The 20,400-nt window shown below is 52.9% G+C and overlaps 1 protein-coding gene across 2 annotated transcripts in view; it reads right to left on the reverse strand.

Annotated features, from left to right (window-relative positions):
- The window catches only part of CRTAC1 (cartilage acidic protein 1), a 135,632-nt gene that overhangs the window by 29,557 nt on the left and 85,675 nt on the right, over positions 1-20,400 (reverse strand). For both annotated transcript variants that reach the window (XM_046653618.1, XM_046653617.1), the window contains exons 4-5: positions 10,645-10,781; positions 5,491-5,647 (exon numbers count right to left, since the gene is read on the reverse strand). In XM_046653618.1, the coding sequence (XP_046509574.1) occupies positions 5,491-5,647; positions 10,645-10,781 (294 nt within the window). The remainder of the gene's footprint in view (positions 1-5,490; positions 5,648-10,644; positions 10,782-20,400) is intronic.

Below are 20,400 nucleotides of genomic sequence, written 5' to 3' on the forward strand. Positions count from 1 at the left end.
CTTCCTGAAGGAGTGCTGGACCACAGGGGAAAACGAGCTCCCCCAGCGCCCCCCTTCCTCCTGCCACATTCCGGCACCCCTCTGATGATCCGCTCATCGGGTCTGAGCCCCACGGGGCAGCCTCGCTTACCATTAAGAGCTGCACCGCTAAACCTCTGAACCCCCACACTTGGGCGATGCAGACTCAAGTCCAATTTGGGTGCAGGCGATTCATCTCTGGGATTGCATCTGGGTCAGCCCTTGGAGGTGTGGGTGGGTGAGGATGAGAAAGAGGGGTTGTGGGGAATGGGGAAGCCATGCTGCTGGACCACCCCAAACTGTGGGCCGAAGGACCCAGGGATGAAGAAGCAGGGGATTGGCTCTCTAAGGAAGGCCTCCAGGTTCTTGCCCCACCTTAGCGCCCACTCTGGCTGCAGGAAGTTAGGAAACTCTGCAGGCCTTGCTCTCCCTCCCTGTAAAATGGGTGGGAGAATGAGACGCTCTCCAAGTCTCCTTCCACTCCACTTCTCAGTGCATCCTCCAGGCTGGACCACAGGACAAGCGTGGTTGGGAGTGGATTCCTGGGCCCACCTAGACTGTGTACTGTGGAGGCTCTGCAGCGAGGCCCATGGGCCAAGGAACTTGGACCCGTGGGATTACTCTGCTGATTAATTGATAGAAATATGATTCTGGTGGATGCCAAGGCCTGCAGGCTGCCAAGAACATCCAAGATATTGTAAAAGAGTAGCAAAACCACTCAAGAGTATAGGGGTGGGGCAATGGGCAGTGCATGTGTACGTGTGCACACACGTGTGTTGGAGAAGGGGATGTGAGAAGGACAGGATGTTAACAGGGTCTCTCATCCTAAATTTCCTGAAAATTCTAACAGTAATACTGTGCTGCTGCTGGCATTGCCATCCGAGAGGCCTCAGTGAGCCATCCAGATGTTGGGCAGGGTTCCCAGGGCATGGGTATGGAGGGTACGAGACAAGGACATTCCTTCCCCAATCCTTCCTGCCCATCCTTGCAGGACTTTGAGGGGGAGGTGGCCAGGCGGCCAGGTTCGATCATTTGTCCACTGGTGGGATTTCCAAACCTCAGGCACCTGATGGGCGCAGGAAGGAAGTGGTTCTTCTCTGTGCAATGCCCAGACAGTGAGGGGCCTGGAAGAAGCTGTTTCAGGAGAGAGGGAAGGTCAAGGAGTGGCAGGAATAGCTCCTCTGGGCCCTGTTGTTTGGTCCCTTGGACAAGGGACCCTGCGCCGTTCATCTCACCCTTTCTTGTTCCAGGTGAGGAAGGGACGCTCAGGGAGGTATCATCGTAGGTGGCAGACAGAGGATCACAGCTCCCACCCACATCTGAGGGACCCCAGAGCTGTGCCATCCCCACAGCACACTCTCAAACCTTTCTACTAAAGTCCCTCTCGGCAGGGACGGGCTCTGCACTCCTGGAAAGGTCCAGAGTAACCAGCCACAGGCTTGACATTGCTTTAAAATCTCTTGTTTTAGCTGCAGAAAATGCCTACCAAGATAGCATTTGTGTTGGATAACATATCTATGTTTGTTTTAAAAGAAAAATGATGTCCCCTCCTGTCAATCATTTACTGCATCTGACACCCTGTGCATCCTGGGGCTTTGGGTACCCCTGGCAGGCCATGGCTGCACTCCCTGGGGGTCCTGGGCCCCGGCTGAGGAGCCTGTCACTCCAGGCCTGCCTGTCCCTGCCTGTCAGATCTGGCTGCGCTCCTGTTGCAAGGTCAGTGCCCGCCTGGGGACCTGGATGGCTCTAGCCCCCACTCTGTGGCCCCGGTCACCTCTCTGGTGCTGGCTGGTGGGATCCGCCAGGAGGCCTCAGCTGGGCTTCAGGCATCTCCGTCTCCTACAGTAATGACTTCCTATAAATCAGATCAGCCCTCCGCTTTGTTCAGCACTGCTCCCAGCCAACAGTGCAACTCCCCACCCAACATCATAAATCCACCTTCATTTTCTTTCCAAATTTCTATTAAGGCTTCTTTAATCACCACCTTGCAGCCCGGACAGATGCTCCCTCAAAGGATGAATTCCAAATGCAGGGATCCTGGGGACAGGGTAGAGGCCGGGGGAGGCAGGGTCAAGAGAGAAGAAGGGAAGAGGGATGGATTCCAGCGGAGATGGGGTGAAGATGCCCACGCCTGTGCCCAGGGCTGGAGGACAGGCCAGGGGACGCGTGGAGAATGCCTCGGGGCCGGGGCTGGGTCTGCTTGCTTTGTGCTCCCCCTGTGCCTGGCATGGCATTCCCTACATGCAGGAGATGCCCAGCAGAGGGCCCTGGGGTCACAAAGTCAGGACCTCAGAGGAGGAGGGTGTTGATGTCTGCTGTGCTCAGTGGGCAGAACCTGTGTGCCAGGCCCAGTGCCAGACATGTCCTGTTTACCTCCTTTCATTCTCACAACACCCCCATTCTGCAGGTGAGAAAACTGAGGCCCAGATGGGGTAATGAATTGTCCACTGTTGCCTGGACTGGAGGATGTGGTGGAGGCAGGATCTATACCTGGCACTCTGGCTCCAGACCCTGTCCTCTTAGCAGCTGTGCTAGATGGCTAGTTCAGGGTGCTCAGAGAGGCTGAGAGACGTGCCCAAGGTCATTCGGGGCTGCAAAGGCAGAGCAGACCTCTTGGTCCCCAGCTTCCTTCTCCTTGGGTTCCATGTCAGGCCCTCTGCCATGGGGAGACTAGTTCTCAGGATTGCCATGCAAGGCAGTTCCCGGCACATCCGGCCTCCAGGAGGCTGCGGGCAGCTGGGGACATCAGGGCTTGGGATTCTCATCGAACCAGGAACCATGGGGAGTAGCCTAATGTCTGCTCAACTCAGCACCAGCGGCTCTCGCACCACCGCCCTGCGGGGCCCTCGAGTCCCCCGAGAGAGGCCACGCTGGCCGCTAGATGGCGCTGTGACCCAGCGGAGCAGCGGCCGCCGCGGAATCGGGTCTGGAGAGGAGGCCTTCCCTCCCTCTCCCCCGGAGCCGGACAGCCCGGGTGCGGGCAGCGCCATTGGCCGGTCTGCCCACGGGGCTGCCGGGCCTCCCTCTGCTGCCCGGAGCACCCCAGGCCCGCAGGGGCCTCAGCCTCAAAAACCGGGGACCACATTGACAGTGCTGAGTGCCATTCCCCGGGGCTGGTTCCCCGTGGGTGCTGGGCCTTCCTCCTTCACCAGCCGCTCTCATCTTGCAGGCTGGAGCAGGATTCTCAAGCCGGAGGTCATCAGAAAGGTCAGCAGGTTTTGGCAGTTTAGGCAAAAAGGGACGGGGCTTTACGTGCTAGTTTCTCTACAAAACTCCTGTATGACCTTGGGCAAGTCCCTTCTCCTCTCCGGACCTCGGTTTGTTCTTTCGTAACACGAAAGTTTCTCTGAGGTCTGTCCGGCAGATGGGTGTTGTGTGGCTTGGCTGCAGACCTGCAGTTCCCTGATTGCACATCTGGTCACAGCTAGCTTCCCTCCCAGCCTGCTCAGGGCCCTGCTCCTCGCTGCCGGCTTGCCTCCTCGCTTCCCAGGTCCCATGGCACTGGCCTGGAGCTGAGCACTGGCCACGTGCCGGGGCCTCAGCAATCAGGCTGGGTTCTGTGCGGTGGCCCTTCCATTTGGGGTCCATTCCTGGAGCTCAGGGGGCGCTCTGGGCTAGTTTTCTGGCCAGATGTCCATGTGTCGCTTAACGGAGTGGCAACAGGGGCTGCAGGGTAGAGTTGGGGGGCTTGGCAGGCAGGAGAAGGGTGTGCTGAGGAAGGCGGGCAGACAGAATAGTAACTTGGTGGGCCAAATAGGTTCTTGTCAGCCAAATGGCTCTGGAAGTCTGCAAATCTGCTCTAACGTGTCCTCTGGGCACGCCAGCTGCCCCCGCCTGCCTGCATGCTCCACGGAAGCTGCCGTCCCTTCCTTGAGCTGCTCAGTCCTTCCAGCACAGCCCAGCACAGTTGGCTGGTGCTCCCATCCCCATCCGTGCTCCTCAGCTGTCTCCTCTTGGTTCCCTCCTTCCCCCTCCTCGGTTCCTGCCAGCCCCTCTGCCAGCGCAGCCGGCGTGAACAATGTCCCCTTCGTGCTCAGACCCAGCCGCAACCTTCTGAATTCTTTTATTCTGTGTATAACCCTCTCTCCCAGACCTTGTCTCCCTTCCATCTCATCATTTTCAAGTGCTTCAGCTCCCACCCTCCTTCTCCTGCAGATCAAGGCACTTAATTGCCAAGCCAGCCCAGTGCACAGAACTGGGAACTATTCAGAAAAACTGACTGTAAAAATCTAGCTCGAGCTCCTGCTTGTTTCTTCCTTTTCCCAGGAAAACATGGTTTATTACTGATACCCAGCCTTCCCGCTGCACATTCACGTGCAGAGCTCCCGAGCACTTTGATGGGGCTGGAGCTGTGCAAACTATTTTATTGTCTAGCCATTTGTTCCCACAAACTTTGTCAGACAGGTCAGCATTAATCTCCCCCTTTCACCGAGGTGGAGAGCTGGCTAGAGAAAGGCATCATAAACTCAGGGGAGGACGTGACAACCCTTTCTGGGCCGGACTCTGAGATTATGCCACCACCCAGGTGTCTGGCGGCGGGGGGACTGCCTGTGACCTCTCAAGTTCTCCCCCCAACCCCAGCCTCGGGATTCGGATTCAGGCAGGCTGCCACTTTGGAAGTCTATAGTGCAGTTTAGGATGGATACGTGGGGAGGGTCAACCAATGGGAGAATTTCTACATCCAAAGTGCGGGTTGGGCATCAGCGGGCTGAAGTTCACGTGAGAAGTTGAGCACAGCCCTCGCTTCTGATTTTTGGCACCCAAAACAGGAACAGGATTGCTCTGCCATCAGCAGTCTCTTGGCAGATGATCAGAGTTTAGTCAGCAGCCGGGCTGGAATTAGAAAAACAGCTCTCCCTAGAAAGATCTCCCCGTCAGAGACTCTGACAATAGGTCCCCCCATCCAGAGAGAGGCGGGGGGAGCGTGCCTTCAGAAGAAGTGCTGGAGAGCTTTGGAACAAGAACACAATTCTTTGAGCTCAGTTATCCGAGACGGGACCCAGCTGAAGCTCAGGGATTTAGCACTCAATTCCTGGCCGCTTATGTGTAAGTAAATAATTTCATCTGCTGTTTGGCAATAAAGAATGCTTTAAATCTTGGCCTTTGTGAGTTGTCAGTTTTCTCCTGCAGAACCTGTTCACCCATCATGCAGGTTACAGCAGGGAACGGGGCAGGCAATGGTCCCAGGGAGAGGACGATGTGGTGGTGTTCTCACCCTCGGTCTGCTGCCCCCCACTGTGGCCCCCAAAGCCCACACCTGCCAGGTATCTTGTCAGCCCTTGGAGAGGCAGCGTTGGAGGAGCCTTCTGTAGGTGGTGGGATAGAATAAAGCCTTCATCCTCTCCTCCCCAAGGACACAAACCCACCCTCTCCTGTGGTCTCTGATGAATTAGACTTGGCCTGGCAGGGCCTGGACCCCGGCCCCACCCTCCAGCCCCTCCAGCTCACAGCCTTGCATGTCACTCTGCATACCTGTATATTTGCTGACCCCTGCCTCAGCAGCCACATCTCTGAGTGCCAGAATGCCCCGGGAAAGGTCACTGGCTTCAGGGTCCATTTCTATAAGGGCGTCAGGGCCCACGTTACCGTAGGCATAATTGGCGATGTAGATAGAGTAGCGTCCGGAGCCCTGAGGAGGAAGGGAAGCGGGATAGGTGAGCAGACCCGTCTGGGCTCATCGTGGTCTTTTCCCCAGAAAGCAGCTCTCCCCCTCCTCTTGGAGGACCAGAGCTCTCTCACGGGGTGGGGTTCTCCCCCGGCCTGTGGTGCACAGCTTTGCAGGCTGTCCACGGCCCAACTCCAGAGGTGCTTTCCACAGAAGCTACAAGGTGCGTGACGGCCCCCGGAGTCCCACAACAAAGCCGCCTTGCATCTCCTTCTATCCTGTTCCAGAAGAACACATCCCTCCCTCTCTCCCCCACAACCACCTTTTTATAGACAATTTTCTAATGTGCCTCCCTCCAGCTGAGCTCTCTCCAGCTGCCAGCCAGGGTAGCTGCTCAATAAATATTTGCTGATTGATTGATCTACCAGTTCCCATTATTCTCAGTCTCTCTCTCTCCCATTCAAGCTCACTCCAGCCAAGATGACAAGCAAATTCCTGAGCCATCTCCCTCCGCCCTTCCCACCCTATGCTCCTTCATTCCTCTATTCTGGTAGCACAAGAGACTCAGATATGCACGGGCCCTCCTTCCCTCTTCCATCTGCTTGTTTTTCCCATATTACCAGAAACAAATATATTGCTTTTGCCTTTATAACACTGTCTCAAATATTTTTTTTTTTTCCTTTGCATCGAGGAGAAGCCCTGGGCGCCAGCTCCTCGTTGCTGTAGTCATTCTCTTCTCTAGTCCGAGACAGTGCTGATGAAAGATTCTTTTCTGCCTGTTATTATAATGGTGTTATTTCTTCAATGGATGCCTCCTTTCCCCCAAGAGAGCCACACAATTTCTAAATCAGTTTTCTAGCTTTACTCTCATCCTTTTCATCATTTCCCTCCAATTAATCAGACAGTAGATCTTTCTTGAGCTCCAACTATGTGCAAGGTGCCCTGCTATAACTGTCCTTAGGACAAAGTCTTCAATCTTAGGTTGCTTATAGACTAGTTTAAAAGCCAGCCATAAACACAAAGCAAACAAAGAGAAACAGCTGAATTCAAGGCAAAGAGAGTGCCCTGTCACCCCCTCTTCTTGGCTCTCTTGGCTTGCTTATATTTCTTACCCACTGGCTCATGAGCAGAACCCCTATCTCACCTAACTGATCACTGACTTTATACCTTCCTAGGGGAGCATTTTCTTTGGGGAAGCTGATTGGGTCTGTCTGACTGGTGGGTGAGGCCAGTGAAGGAGCTCAGGGTCTCCTGGAGGATGCAGACATGACAACAATCATACAATTATATGTATGATTGAGAGAGTACGTACAGGATTTCCTGGGTGCACACAAGAGGGGCTCCTAACCAAGAGGAAGGGCACCCAGCCATGGGAAGTTCAGAAAAGGTTTTCTAAGAGGAGTCTCAGCCAGGTGAAGTGGAGGGGAAAGATGCTTCCAGGCAGAGACGAGACAGAGAATGATGTATGCGGGGAAACACAAGCAGTCTGCTCGGTGTTGCTGGAATGTAAAATGCAAGGCAGGGCGTGTTAGGGGCCGACGCTGGGGAAGAGTGCAAAGGTGCTCCCTAAAGACTTCCACACCCCTTCTCTTTTGGTTATCTGAGTTTCTATCTTGCTACCTGGAAATCCACGGTTTATAAACCTCGTTACTTAAAGGGGTCCCTGGACCAGCAGCATTGGTGTTATCTGGGAGAATGTTAGAAATATGACTCTCAAGCCCCACCCCAGACCTGCTGAATCAGAATCTGCATTTTCAAAAGATCCCCATGCGATGCTTATGCAAAACTGAAGTTTGAGACACACTGCTTTACAACATGGCTTCATGATTAGGTGAGAAGTTTGAAGGGATCTTGCCCATCACAGGAGCCGGGTATATGTGCATGGAACGTTGGGATGAAGAGCAAATGAATGGGCCCATAGGGGAAAGTACGCCATCACTGTGACCGTTCCTGACCCTACCAGCTGTTAGCAATCTCATCAACAAATGGCAATTAAGCCCAAATGAACTGAAATGCACTCTGCTAGAAATTAGGATATTTATAAAATTCAGTTATACCTAGTTCCTTACTTCAGTGTATTGGGGTGATGAAACTGACTAACAGAGATGTGTTACAGTTGTGAAAGATTGCAGAAATTCACACGTGAACCTGACCACAGTAATTCTGGGAGGATGGGATGACTCCAGGTGAAGGGAGATGTTTCTGAAGCTTTTGGGCCCAGGGCAGTGGGTCTCTTCCTTTAGCCTACCTCAGAATCACCTGGAGGGCTTGTTAAAGCATGGATGCTGGGTCCCATCCCCAGAGTTTCTGATTCAAGAGGTCTGGAGTGGGCCCTAAGAATGTGCATTTCTAACAAGTTCCCTGTGAAGTTGATGCTGTTGGCCCGTGCACCACACTTTGAGAACCACTCACCTAGGATTACTATCCTGAGTCCTAGTCCAGGCTCTGCCCCTAACTGGCTCTATGTCCTTGGGCAAGTTCCTCGCCCGCCCTCTTAGGCTGCATCTCCTCACATGTTAAAAGGGGATCATATTCCCCCTGCTTCCTGGCAGGGTTGTTGAGAAGATGAAATGAGACAACGCATGTGAAAGGTCTTTGAAAGATAAAAATGCTATATAAACATGAGGCATAATCATTATCGATCAGGGAACGCTTCTTGTAAGAGATCGGCTTTGAGCTGGATCCAGAAAGGCGGGTGAGTGATGAGGCAGCTGAAGATGAAGGGCAGCATGTGTTCCAGGTTTGGGGCTGAGAATGAATGAGGGCTGCAAGGGGAGAGGGAGGGAAGGGCACAGGTAGGGGTTGGGACATTTACCTGGGGCAGTGGCTCTCAAACTTGAGCCTGCATCAGTCTCTTGCAGGGCTGGCTGAAACCCAGATTTCCAGGCCCCACTCCCAGGGGGTCTGATTCCATAGGTCTGAAGGGTGGAGTGGGGTGGGGCCTGAGAATTTGCACTTCTAACAATGCTGATGCTGCTGGTCTGGAGACCACACTTTGAGAACCACTGACCAGGTAGACAAAAGGCCCCCGGTCGGGGCTGTGGGGCCAAGGAAGGAGTAGGATGAACGCTGTAATAGAACCTGTGGTTTGAAATTTGTGTCTGATTCAGGTTTATCCACAGGCAGGGTAGCTGAGGGGTAAAAAGTCATCTGATTCATTTTCAGGCGGGCATGGCTCAATTCCTGGCTTTGCCTGCCACTTACTGTGTGACCAAGGTCAAGTTGCTTAATTGCTTGAAGCCTAGCCGTATCTGTACAATGGGGATAATGATAGCATCTACCTCATAAGCTTGTTATGATGATTCAGTAGGATGGTGCATGTAAACCAATGAGCACAGGGCTTGGCGTGTTGCTGGGTTAATAATCGCTAGCTATCATTATTATGATTGCTCTTGTCTATATCATGCTGCATTCCTCTTTCAGCTTCCAGACTGGCCTTGACCTCTCCCTACTCCTTGCCTCCACAGTTCTCAGGCTCCACGGATTGTCGAGGTGGTGGCTGGATATGGAAAACAGTCCCTTTCCTGGTGGCAGACTGACCGTAGGGGTTCTTTCTAGTTCCCCGAGGCTGGGACTGAGCAGGGACTGAGCAAGCTGCTAAGTGCCTGCCTACTGTGCTGTGGGGCCAAAGCTCCTTTTTTTTTTTTTCCTTTCACATGGTTTCTTTGTCCTGTGGTTAAATGTGTGGGTGTGCAGATGACCTTGTTAGGACAAAGAGTGCGTGTCCTTGTGATCAACCTTCAGGCCCTCCCACCAGCTCAAGAAGGTTCCCACCTTAGCTGAGTGTGGGAAGCCTTGGTGCTGAAACAGTGAGACAGGAAGCCAGGAGGAGGCTGGGAAGAGGCCTCCAGCAGCAGCTGGGCCTGGCACCCCCCAACCCTCGCCACTCACAGAGCTGCCTTCCCGTTCCCTCCTATCAGGCAGGAGTCCAGGTGGCACAGATTCAGGTCAAGGCTAAATGTGGCTTCACAGCCCAGCTTGGCTTCTCTTCCCAGCACCGGCTTGTTAAGAAATAAATATTTATACCTGGCACCTGCCTTCTCCCAAGCCTGGAGGCCCCTGCTGTGAAGATTCACGCTGAATCCCCAACTCCCTTGGTGCCATCTCAATCCTGAAATGAGCCAGCCCCCTTGCCCCTGCCCCGAGAACGGAGGCCAGAGACGCTCCCGTGGAAGCTGGGCAGCAGCTGGGCCCCTGATTTAGTGATGACTGTTTATAAAGCCAAGGAGGGGGCGGCAGGGGAGCACGTGACAGGAGGGATAAATCACCTCCACAGCAAGCCTCTGGCTCCGGCTGGGGCGCCGGGACGCAAGCCCGGGAGGAGCCCGCCCCACAGGGCAGATGGCCGCAGCTGTTCCTGTCCCTGCCCACTGGGCCTTCTTCCCCATCCACGTTGGGTTGGCACCTTCATGTAGGGTGGACAAGCAGGGCACAAAGGCATTGATAGAGCTATTGATTAACCAAAGAACTTGCATATCCAGGCAACCCTCCACTCCCCCAACATGAGCCCCTCTGTTGTGCCTTCATTTGTTCCATAAATATTTACGGGGGGCCCTAAAGTTCAATGTCTGGCACATAGTAGGCACTTAATAAACATTAGTTGAATGAATGAATGAGCACAGGATTTACACCTAGAAGATTCTGATTCATGTCCTAGCCACATGACTAATCCACTTTGGGTCCTTAGGCAAGCACTGCTCTAAGCTGGGCCTCAGTGCCCTCCTAGGTCCAATGGACACAATGATGACAGCCCCTGGCCAGCCTCCTCACTGGCTGCTGGGAGGGCTGCATGGGAGAAGGGATGTGAAAGTATATTGTAACTCATCCTGCAAGTCTTAGTTAGTATTTAGCTCCCACTATGCACAAGGCACTGAGGGAGCTGCCCAGATGGTACAGCCCTGGGCTCTGCCCTCGAGAGACACACTCTGGCTGTGGATGTCTGCCTGCTGGCTCCCCCCCTGGCCCTCACATTGCTGTGTGCCCCCACATTTTCCCATGCCCCCATGCACCCCTGAACTCACCGTCCTGTCCACACAGGCCACAGAGCGCCCGGCAAAGAGGCTGGCCACGCCTCGGGCCACATTGACCTCATCGCTCAGGATGTCTTCCCACCGGTTATTGCGGAACTTGAACAACTTGTCTGTGTACGTGGCCACCCCTGGAGAGAAGAGGAGAAGGAGGGCTTGTGGACAGTGGACCAGTGCACAGGTATGTCTCAGGGCACCCGTCACAAGGTGAGCACTCCTTGCAGCCCTCATTCAAGCGGGTGAGATTCCTCTGTTTGGGGAGGCACTCAGGTATATTCAGTTGAGAGAAGAGACTCTGAGACTTATGAAAACGGCCAGCCCAGGCCTTAGGAACTAAGGAAGAAATGTTACCGCTAATGTGTGTCTGAAATGACCCTCAACAGCTGGATTTCACATCCTGCACTGTGCTCCTCAACAGCGTCAAGGAGATCCCGGGGTTGCCAATATGTCAGGACCCAAACTCAACCCACAGTGTCTCCTCCTCTAGGAGCTGCCCCTACATTCTCTGCTGGAACACTGGGCCTGATTTGGGTCTCAGAAGTGGTCCTGGCTGGCGGGTGGGTCTCTAAGTCCGGTGGGAGGAAGGGGCTGGAAGTTGAGCTCTGACAGGTCTGTCACCTCCACCCCCAGGGAACCAGATGGCAGTAGGGCAGCACTCAGGGAGCCCGGGGACGCCTAGAGGGCAGCCGTCTCCACCTCTTTGGGAAACTGACCCCTTTGAGAACTGGATGGAGACTAAGGAGCCTTAGCTCAGAGTTGCACACCTGCACCACACGTCATGCCGTAGGTAACTGCGGGAGGTCTGTGGCTTCCTGAAGCTCATTCACGGCTAAGACGCTTTGTCCTGGGGAAGTGGGGAAGACTTCCGGTGGCTGGAGGCTCAACCCTTTAAGATGCCTAAGGCAGAGCTCTCCCCTCTGCCCTCATCCTTGGTTTATTTCCTGTTCTTGTGAGACCCAGAACATTGACGTTTTAGGAGGGATCATGGTCTATCCTCAAGGACTAGCATGGGGGGGAGCAGCGGAAGGAATCAGGCAAGGTGAGCGTGGGGAAGAGTGGACTTGGGGAAGGAAGCACTGGACTCGACTCTGCTGGCCCAGGGAAGAGCAATGGGCTTAGACTGAAGGGAGCAGCGTGGCACAGCGGTTAAGACCTCGGGATTCGGAGTAAACGGGCTGAGTCCCAGGCTCGTTTCTCCCCAGATTCTACTTCTAGGTACTACTTGTTGACTTTGGGCAAGTTGCTTAGCGTCTCTGAGCTTCGGTTTTCTTATTTGTAAATGGGGACAATGATAATAACTACATTCAACTCCATGTGAGAAGTACATGAGATGATGCACATTAAAGGTTTACACGGCGCCCCTCAGAGTGGTCGGCATAGAAACGATTATTCCCATCTCATAGAGGACATGCTCTCTAAGGTCCGTTAGGGCCATCAGCTCTGCCCTGCAGGGGTGTGGTGAGAGTCAGCGTGAGGATGAACGAATGAGAATGAGTTGTGTGAGTGTGAGTGTGCAAATGTGTGAGAATGAGTGTGAAAGTAAGAGTGTGAGTGAACATGTGTGAAGTTGAGTGTGAGAGAGTGAGTGTATGAGAGTGTTTGAGTGTGAATGTGTGTAGACGAGGGCAGTGTATACAGGATCCCTCAGGTGGCTCTGTCCAGGAGAGGACAAAAGGGTTTGCTCTCTGAGTGGCCCCACGTGGGGGCCTGCTAAGACCACAGGGGCCCGCAGGGCTGTGCATCATCTGTGGGTCTGGAGCTGGCCTCAGGGATGCTTGCCAGATACCAGGGAGTTGGCACAGAAGCAGAGCCATCCTGCCCTGCCTGACCCCCTGAGGGCACAGAGGCCCCATCCAGGGGAGGGACAGGCCCTCCGTGGAGGAGCCGGGGAGCAGATCCAGGAGACCTGAAGCCATTTGTTCAGGTGGTGGCTTAGGCTGAGGAGCCACAGCTGCTGGTCTGCCCAGCAGAGGCACTGGGGCAACTGAGGAGCCGGTTCCAGACAGACTCAGATGGCCCCAACCTGCGTCCTGCTCTGACTTCCATTAGCTCCGGGGCCTCAACTGGCTGCTCATCCTCTTCCGGCCTTGGTTTCCTGTCTGAGAGCTAGGGGTAACAGCTGTGCCTCATGCCTCACAGTGTCCCTGTGGGAATTACAGGGGAAACTGCGCTGAGACCCTGGTCCCATGTCAGGCACCCCACGATTGCTCATCGCAGCTCCGCACCTCCCTGGGTCCACAGGTCCTCGTTGCAATCCCTGGGGATTACATGTGTTTAGAAATTTATATTTTTCCTTCATATTTTAGAAAGGTAACACAGTGCACACGCCGTTTATTACATAACACTTCCAGCAGGCACTGGGGCGGCACCCCGTAATTAAACACATTAACATTTCTGCAGTGAAATAGTTGAATATTCACACTAAGTGGGATAAATAAAGCCCATAAATAGCTCACAACAGCTCAGGACAAGTTTTGCTATCAATTCATTTTCCCACAAGTTTAAAAAAAGCACTTGACGCTTTCAGAGTGTTTGGGTTTCACGACTAGGGAAAAAGGACTGTGGACCTAGACGGCCAAGCTCACGGCTGTCCCCGAGGCAGTGGCAGCCAGCCTTGTCATCGCTTCCTGATGCCTGGGGCCCTCTGAGGACAGCCCTGCCGGCTTCTGGGTCTCCAGCCTTCACCAGCAGCAAGCGACCCTTGTCAAACCAGAGCCCTTTTAGACTGCGCCTCCAGCAGGTCTAGTCCCCCGTGAAACACTGACGTTAAATTCTACCAAAGCTTGGGCCAGGGGGAGAAAGCAGCTTCCGGCAGCCAGGGCTCTGCAGAGCTCTGATGGCACCTCCGCCTTCAGTGGGAGAAATGTCTCAGGCTGCCGAGTTCCTGCCTCAGCTAGATTAGATGAGAAAATGGGCCCAGGGAGACCTCTGTCCAGCTCTGTTTGCCTCATCACCTCCCATTCCTCCTGCTCACCCAAGACAATGTTTCCCAAAGTGTGCTTTGTGGAACCCTCGTCTCTGTGAGCTGCCTGGAGAAAAGATCGCATGATCATCTGAGTTTGGGAAAGACCACACATTCCACCTCCCTCTTGGAGATTCTCAATGGACATCAGTCTGTTAAAATTGAAAAGTCCTGCAATAAATTACCTGCTTAATTTTATTTGATCCAGCCTTTCCCAAACGTACTTGGCCACAGAACCCCTATGTGCAGCTCACCTATCAGCGTCCTGTGAAACTAGCACTGTGCTGGGCAGCTTGCTGTTCTAGAGTGTTGACGTCTGGTCAGGCTCTGGACTTTGTGGCCAGAGGGGTTAGGGTGGCATGTGTTGTTAGCCTCTTTCCCCGTTCCAGCCTCCTGGCTTCCGAGCTGACCAGGGACGCCCAGAAGAATAAACTAATTAAGGTAAAATGTGCAACAGCGATGCAGAGCCTTGTAGATCATAAATGGGAACGGCAAAATCAATGGCAGCCCTTCTGCAGGCAGAGGCCTGGAGGCCTAGGCGACAGGAGGGATGGGAGCCCCATGATTTAGGAAGAGCAAACGCTCTGGCAGCTGCAACCTGGGTAATTAGGTGTGTCAGGAAGACAGATAAACAGCGAGCTGTGCGGGTCGATGGCACAGGCAATAAACACCCAGCACTGGCCCCTGGCCCATGTCAGTGCCTAATCCCACCTTCCAGCTCCTTGTAGGTGCACGCTGCCCTGGGGTCCCTCACCGAAAGGGGGCAGCTGCTCGGGGAGAGGAGAGGCTGTTCTTTGCAGGAGAGAGGGGCTCTACTGAGTTCCTGAGGGAGACCCTGAGAGGGCGGGGGCCTGGGAGAAATAGGAGGGTTCAAGGGCAGGGCAGAGGGCTCTGGAGGTCACAGCCCCTGTGAGAGGCACTCTGAGGATTCCCATTCCCAGCCTGACTCTGGCAACTTGGCATTAAAGGAGGCTTGAAGATCTCAGAGTCCAGTGGAACTGCCAGTTGCTGCCAGGCGGCCAGTTGGAAAGGCCTGCTGGGTGCCCGGCGGGGAGGGAGGCCACGGGGAAGGAGGAGTCTCCGTCCCTGACGCAGGGCGCTTACAGTCCATCTGACAGAACGAGGGACAGGTAGAGGAGATGCTGTGGGACAGTAATAAAACTGATAATACTTAACATTTTTACAGCACTTTCCATGTGCCAGGCACTTCACATATATTCACTCGTTAATCCTTACCATAACCCATGAGATGGGAACTATTTTTATGCCCAATTTACAGACGAAGTCCTGAGGCACAAGAGAGAAGGGGACTGGCCTAAGATCCCACAGCCAGCAGAGCCCCTTGGGGCAGGACAGGGTGGTACATCTGGGAGACGCTGTGAAATCATGACAGAAGAGGCCACAGTGCTCAGTGAGGGCTTCACGATGGAGGAGGCACCTGAACGGGGACTTGAAGGGTAGAGTAACAACAGCAATGACTTGTTTATAGAGCACTTAGTATGGCCAGGCTTTGCATGAAGTGTTCTCTTTTACAACTATCATCTCACCTAAACCCTATGGCCACCCTGAGAGGTGGTGTAGCCCCATTGTACAGATGGAGAAATTGAGGGGCAAAGAGGTTAAGTCAATAGCCCGAGGTCACAGAACTAGTAAGTCATGGAGATAGATTCAAACCCAGGTCTCTCTGACTCCAAAGCCTGTGCTTCTGAGCAGCGTACTCTATGGCTCTGTCAGGCAGAGAGGAGGGGTGGTGCTCCAGGCAGGCAGGGTGGCACAGGCAAAGACACAGAGGGGACACCAAGTTTTCCTAGAGAGGAGGGTTTGTGCAGGCCGAGGAGGAGAAATATCTCGGGGCAGGAGACCCAGTAATTCCAGGACCGAGGGCGAAGGGGCTGTTGGTGGTTTCTGATCTGGGGAATGACAGAGGAAGAGTGTTTCCAGAAGATTACCCCGGAAGCAGAGTAAGGGGTGGCAAGGGAGAAAATGAAGTGGGATGGACACTTCTGTAGAAGCTCATGCTTGATCCAGGGTGATGACAGTGGGGGCAGGGAGGAAGCCGCCAAGTGCAAGAGGCTGGAGCAGAAAAGGCAGGAAGGATTGGCTGGGTGTGGTGGGTCAGAGTAAGAGAGTGGTCCACAATGTGGGGACAGAGACAGAAGCAGGGGCATTAGGCCTGCTGGGGGTGGGAGCAGGAGGTTGGCTTCAGACAATTTGCATTTGAGGTGGTCATAAGGTGGCTGAGAAGACATGTCCAAGAGGTCATCGGTCATGAGGGATGGCAGACTGCAAAGCAGTGAGGCTGAGCTGGGGCAGAAGGGAAAGACCAGGGCCATAGACCGAGTCCCAGGGAGCAGCTGCATTTGAGCATAGGAAGAAGAAGGGAGAGAGATGGAGGAATCATCAGACAAACAGAAAAGAGGAAGATTCTGCATCCAGGCCAGCGGTGACAATCAAGAAAATGGTACTCAATTCAGCATCCCCTCATCCCCTCTACACCCAGCTCTGCCCCCAGAGGGCAACTTGGAGTCACTGGGAGGGTGAGTTTGGGCCATAAAGGGCTCTTCCTAATGATCATGGGCCTGATGGCCCCCTCTCCCAGGGGCTGCCCCCACCCTGGGGAGATGACCTGACTTGTGGTCTGGTATTGGTGGCAAAGAGAAGGGTGAGCAAGCATGTGGCAGGGCAGAGGGCTCAGCCTCCAACCTCATTCATAAAGCAAAGAGATTATGCCAAACAGCAGGGTTGGGGAGGTAGCCAGCAACATCCCTGGCCTAGGTTGACCTTGGGAAAGTCACAAATTTGTCTTTTTCTTATCTATAAAGTGGGATAATGAGAATGGCCACCTATTCAGCAGGTGTTTGTGAGGATTAAATGAGAAAATGTAAGTAAAGTACTTAGAACAATACCTGGCACATGATACGTTCAATAAATAATAACAACAAACCATTGTCCTCCTCCTCATCATCCTCAACCTCATCCTCACCATCATCACCACCACCATCCTCATCATCACCATCATCATTATCCTCACCATCATCACTATCAATATGACCACTATCACCATCATCATCACCACTATCCTCCTCCTTACCATCAATGTCACCGTCATCACCCTCATCATCACCACCACCATCATCATCCTCATCCTCACCATCCTCACCACCACCGTTGTCATCATCATCACCCAGGGAATTACAGGGCGGGGCCACTGCAGGTCCTCATGAGCCACATCCCAGGAGGGAACCATGACATTAAATATAAAATGCTTTACAAGACTCAGTCAATGAAAAACCAGCAAAGCAGTGATGGCCTCAGGGGAAGAAAGAACTAGTTCAGGCAGAGGACAGTTTTAAAAAGAATGAACCCAGGTTCCCCCCACGTCTCCTGACATAATTTCTGACCCCAGTCTTCCTTCTTCCATCCCAGGGTGAAGAAGGAAATCTGATCAAGCCCTGTGAGGTGCTTCACCCACATTAGCTCGCTTAGCCCTCTCCATAGTCATGTCAGGAAGATAGATTCTTCACTTTACAGAGAAATGGGGGCTTAGAGGGTTAAGTCATTTGCCTAAGGTTGCACAGCTGTTGTTAAGCGGCAATGCTGAACTTCCAACTGTGGTCTGACTTCAAAGCCCAACCCACCATATATTAAAGAGCTAGGGTGAGGGCTGGTGGAGGGCAGTCCCGGCTTCGGCTCCCAAGGAATCTCACTCTGTGTTAGGAGGGAGGAAATGGCTTTATGGTGCTGCTTTGACAGCCTCGTCCCATCCTTGCAGCTTATGGGGCCACATGTGACTGAGGCATGGGGAGGGGGATGGGCAGGGAGCCTGAGCAGTTCATGAGCTCATCTCCCCAAATGGAGCCAGGCTAGGTGAGCTGCAAATCAGGACTCTGCATGCAGGGGAAACAGCTGGCGATCAGGAGATCCTAGATCCATTTTAGGGCCCAGAGGATCCTAGGAGAAGAGGGTGGAGACTCAGGGCAGCATACCTCAGGCTTTACCAGGCACAAGACGTCCTGGACATCCTGTTAAGATGCAGATGACGGTGTAGAAGGGCTGGGGTGGGGCCTGAGATTCTGCATTTTTATGAGCTTCCAGCTGTTGCCAGTGCTGCTGGGCTGTGGAACATGCTTTGAGAAGCAAAGTGCAGAGGATCTGGTGCAGCTGGCCCTGGGCCTGGGGAGGAGTGCGGGACAAGGGGCGTGCTCTCAAGAGCAGATGGCTCATCTGTGTAGGCAGAAGAGGCTAGAAGTGAAGCCCGCCCCCATGCCTTCTTCTCTCTGTCACGGCGACTGACGCCTCCTCTCCCAGAGGTTACAAAAGCCCCGGCTGATGGCCTAGGTAGAACAGAGCCCAGAGCCGTTACAGAAAAGGGGGAGAAATTCAAGTTCATAAAGATAAAAATTTTCCACGTTGCAAAACCCGCCATGAGCGAAGACAAAAGAAAAATGACAAACAAGGGAAAACTATTTGCAACTTGTATGACAAAGGGCTCATTTCCCTAATTTATAAAGAGATATTACAAATCAATAAGAAAAAGGCCAATAACCAATAGAAAAAATGGGCATAGGCTATGAGCAGACAAGAGACTCAAATATATAAAAATATGCTCGGCCTCACTCATTTAAGAAAAATGAAAATTCAAGCTACACTTAGATACTATTTTTTTTCCTATCAGATTGGCAAATACTGTGGGCAAGAATGTTGGGAAATGCTCACTCACGTCAGGGCTGATGGGAATGTAGTTAGGATGGTCCCTTTGAAGGACACTTTTGGCCAGGCCTAGGAAAACTGTATATAGTTTTCCTAGTTTATAGCATGTATATTCCTTTGTTGCAGCAATTCTAGTCCTATGAACCTACCTTACAGATACACCTGCAACTGTTGCAAGTGGCATGTTGTACAAGCTTATTCATTCTGTGGCACTCTTTGTAAGGGCAAAAGATCACAAGCAATCTAAGTGTTCATCCACAGAGGGCCAAGTCAATGAATGGCAAATCTATACAGTGGAGTACTATACAGCCATAAAAAGTGGGATGGCTCTCTTTGTGCTGCCATGAAATCATATCCAAAATTGATTGTTAAATAAAAAAAGTAAGGGGCAGCACTGTGAGTAGAGCATACTACTATCTGCGTAGAAAAGGAGGGAGGTGTATGTAGATTGAAGATAGCAGGACAGCAGCGACCGTTCTGTTGAACTGAATGAGTGAGAATAAGGTAAGTGGTACAGCTCACAGTTCATGCTGACCCCTCCAGTACTGCGCTCCCACTACATGGGCCAGGTCATGTGGGCGGGAGAGCTGAGGGCCATGCAGTGAAGCAGCTGGGGTGGCTAGTGCAGGACCCCCGGGAGGATGGGCCCTCAGCAGGAGCTGCAGGTGCTGGGCTCCTGGATGTGGAGGGAGGTGCTTGGACTGCCTCTTGTCTCCCTTTGTCCTGAACACTTTCCTACTTGTTTTCACCAAGCAGTGTTGCCTGAAACACAGTGGCTTGTACTTTTCCAGGTCAGTTAAGCTGTAAGCCGGTTTCCTGGTCCAGGCCTTCTTGAGATTGGGGTCAATATTCCTCCGTTCCCTCCTTCTTAGCTACTTTCCAACTCTTAACCCTTGACCCTTGCCCACTTGGTACCCTCATCTGGGTGGTGTCTGATTTACACGATGGTCCTTTTCTCTTTCTGTTCCTCAGGTCTCTCTCTTCCGTGCGCCAGGGGGGAGACCTGTGGCCCCTCTGCCCAGGACACTCCCCGAGGGTCTTCATGCCAGAGAATTATAAGAGCTATTGCTTAGTGAGCACTTATTAAATCCTAGACACCACAACATGTGCTTTTCATTCATTATCTCCGCTGTTCATTCCCATCCATGTACTAAATGTTTACTAAGGGACATAAGCACTTTGGAGACACAGAAGCAAATAAGACAAAGTTTCCATCCCCATGGAGTTTAGTAGAAGAGATGATTAACAAATGTATAACACACTTTCAGACAGTAGTGAGCAGTATGAAGAGAAATAAAGTAAGTTAAGGGCATAGGGAGTGATAGGGGTATGATTTTAAGGTGATCAGGGGAGACCTTATGTGAGGAGGGTCCTGAATGAAGGGTAGGAGTGAGCCCTGAGAACAGTGGTGGGAAAAGCATTTCAGGCAGAGGGAACAGCAAGTACAAAGGCCTCAGGCGGGAATGCTGAGCGAGAGGAAGAGTGAAGGACACAAGGTCAGAAAAGCAACCTGGCTCCCATCAGAAAGGGTGTTGTAGGCGATGGTAAAGACTTAGATATAGTCTACGGAACCACTCGAGGGAGTGGAGCTAAGGAAGGTGATATGATTTTTCCTGTTTTACAGATAAAGGGGTCGAAACTGAGAGAGGTCAAGTATCCTGCCCAAGGTTATCCAGTAAGTAAGGGGCAGGTCCCAGGCTGTACAAACTGACTCCCACAGGACACCGCCAGGATGCAGGGACTCCAGCACTGACATTCCACAGGCTGGCCCAGAGCAGACAGGACCTGTCATTCAGTGTCCCTCTAACACTCCAGCACAGGACAAAGGAGCCCCCAGTCATATGCAGGGGCAGGTGTGGGCTGACTGGGGGCTCCTGGAGAGGATCCCAGACCCCCCACGGTGGCCCAGGTGGTAATGTTTGTGTGCCATGCCAGCTGGACCCAGGGAAGTGCTGACATGGCACCAATGTCCTGGCTCCACACCCCACCCCCTGTCGATCAATCAATTGACTCACTCAACTGAAAAATTAACTCAGACCCACAGCCATCCCTCAGACCCACAGCCATCCCTCAGACCC

This window comes from Equus quagga, chromosome 2, assembly GCF_021613505.1.
Source record: "Equus quagga isolate Etosha38 chromosome 2, UCLA_HA_Equagga_1.0, whole genome shotgun sequence".
NCBI classification, from domain to species: Eukaryota; Metazoa; Chordata; class Mammalia; order Perissodactyla; family Equidae; genus Equus; species Equus quagga.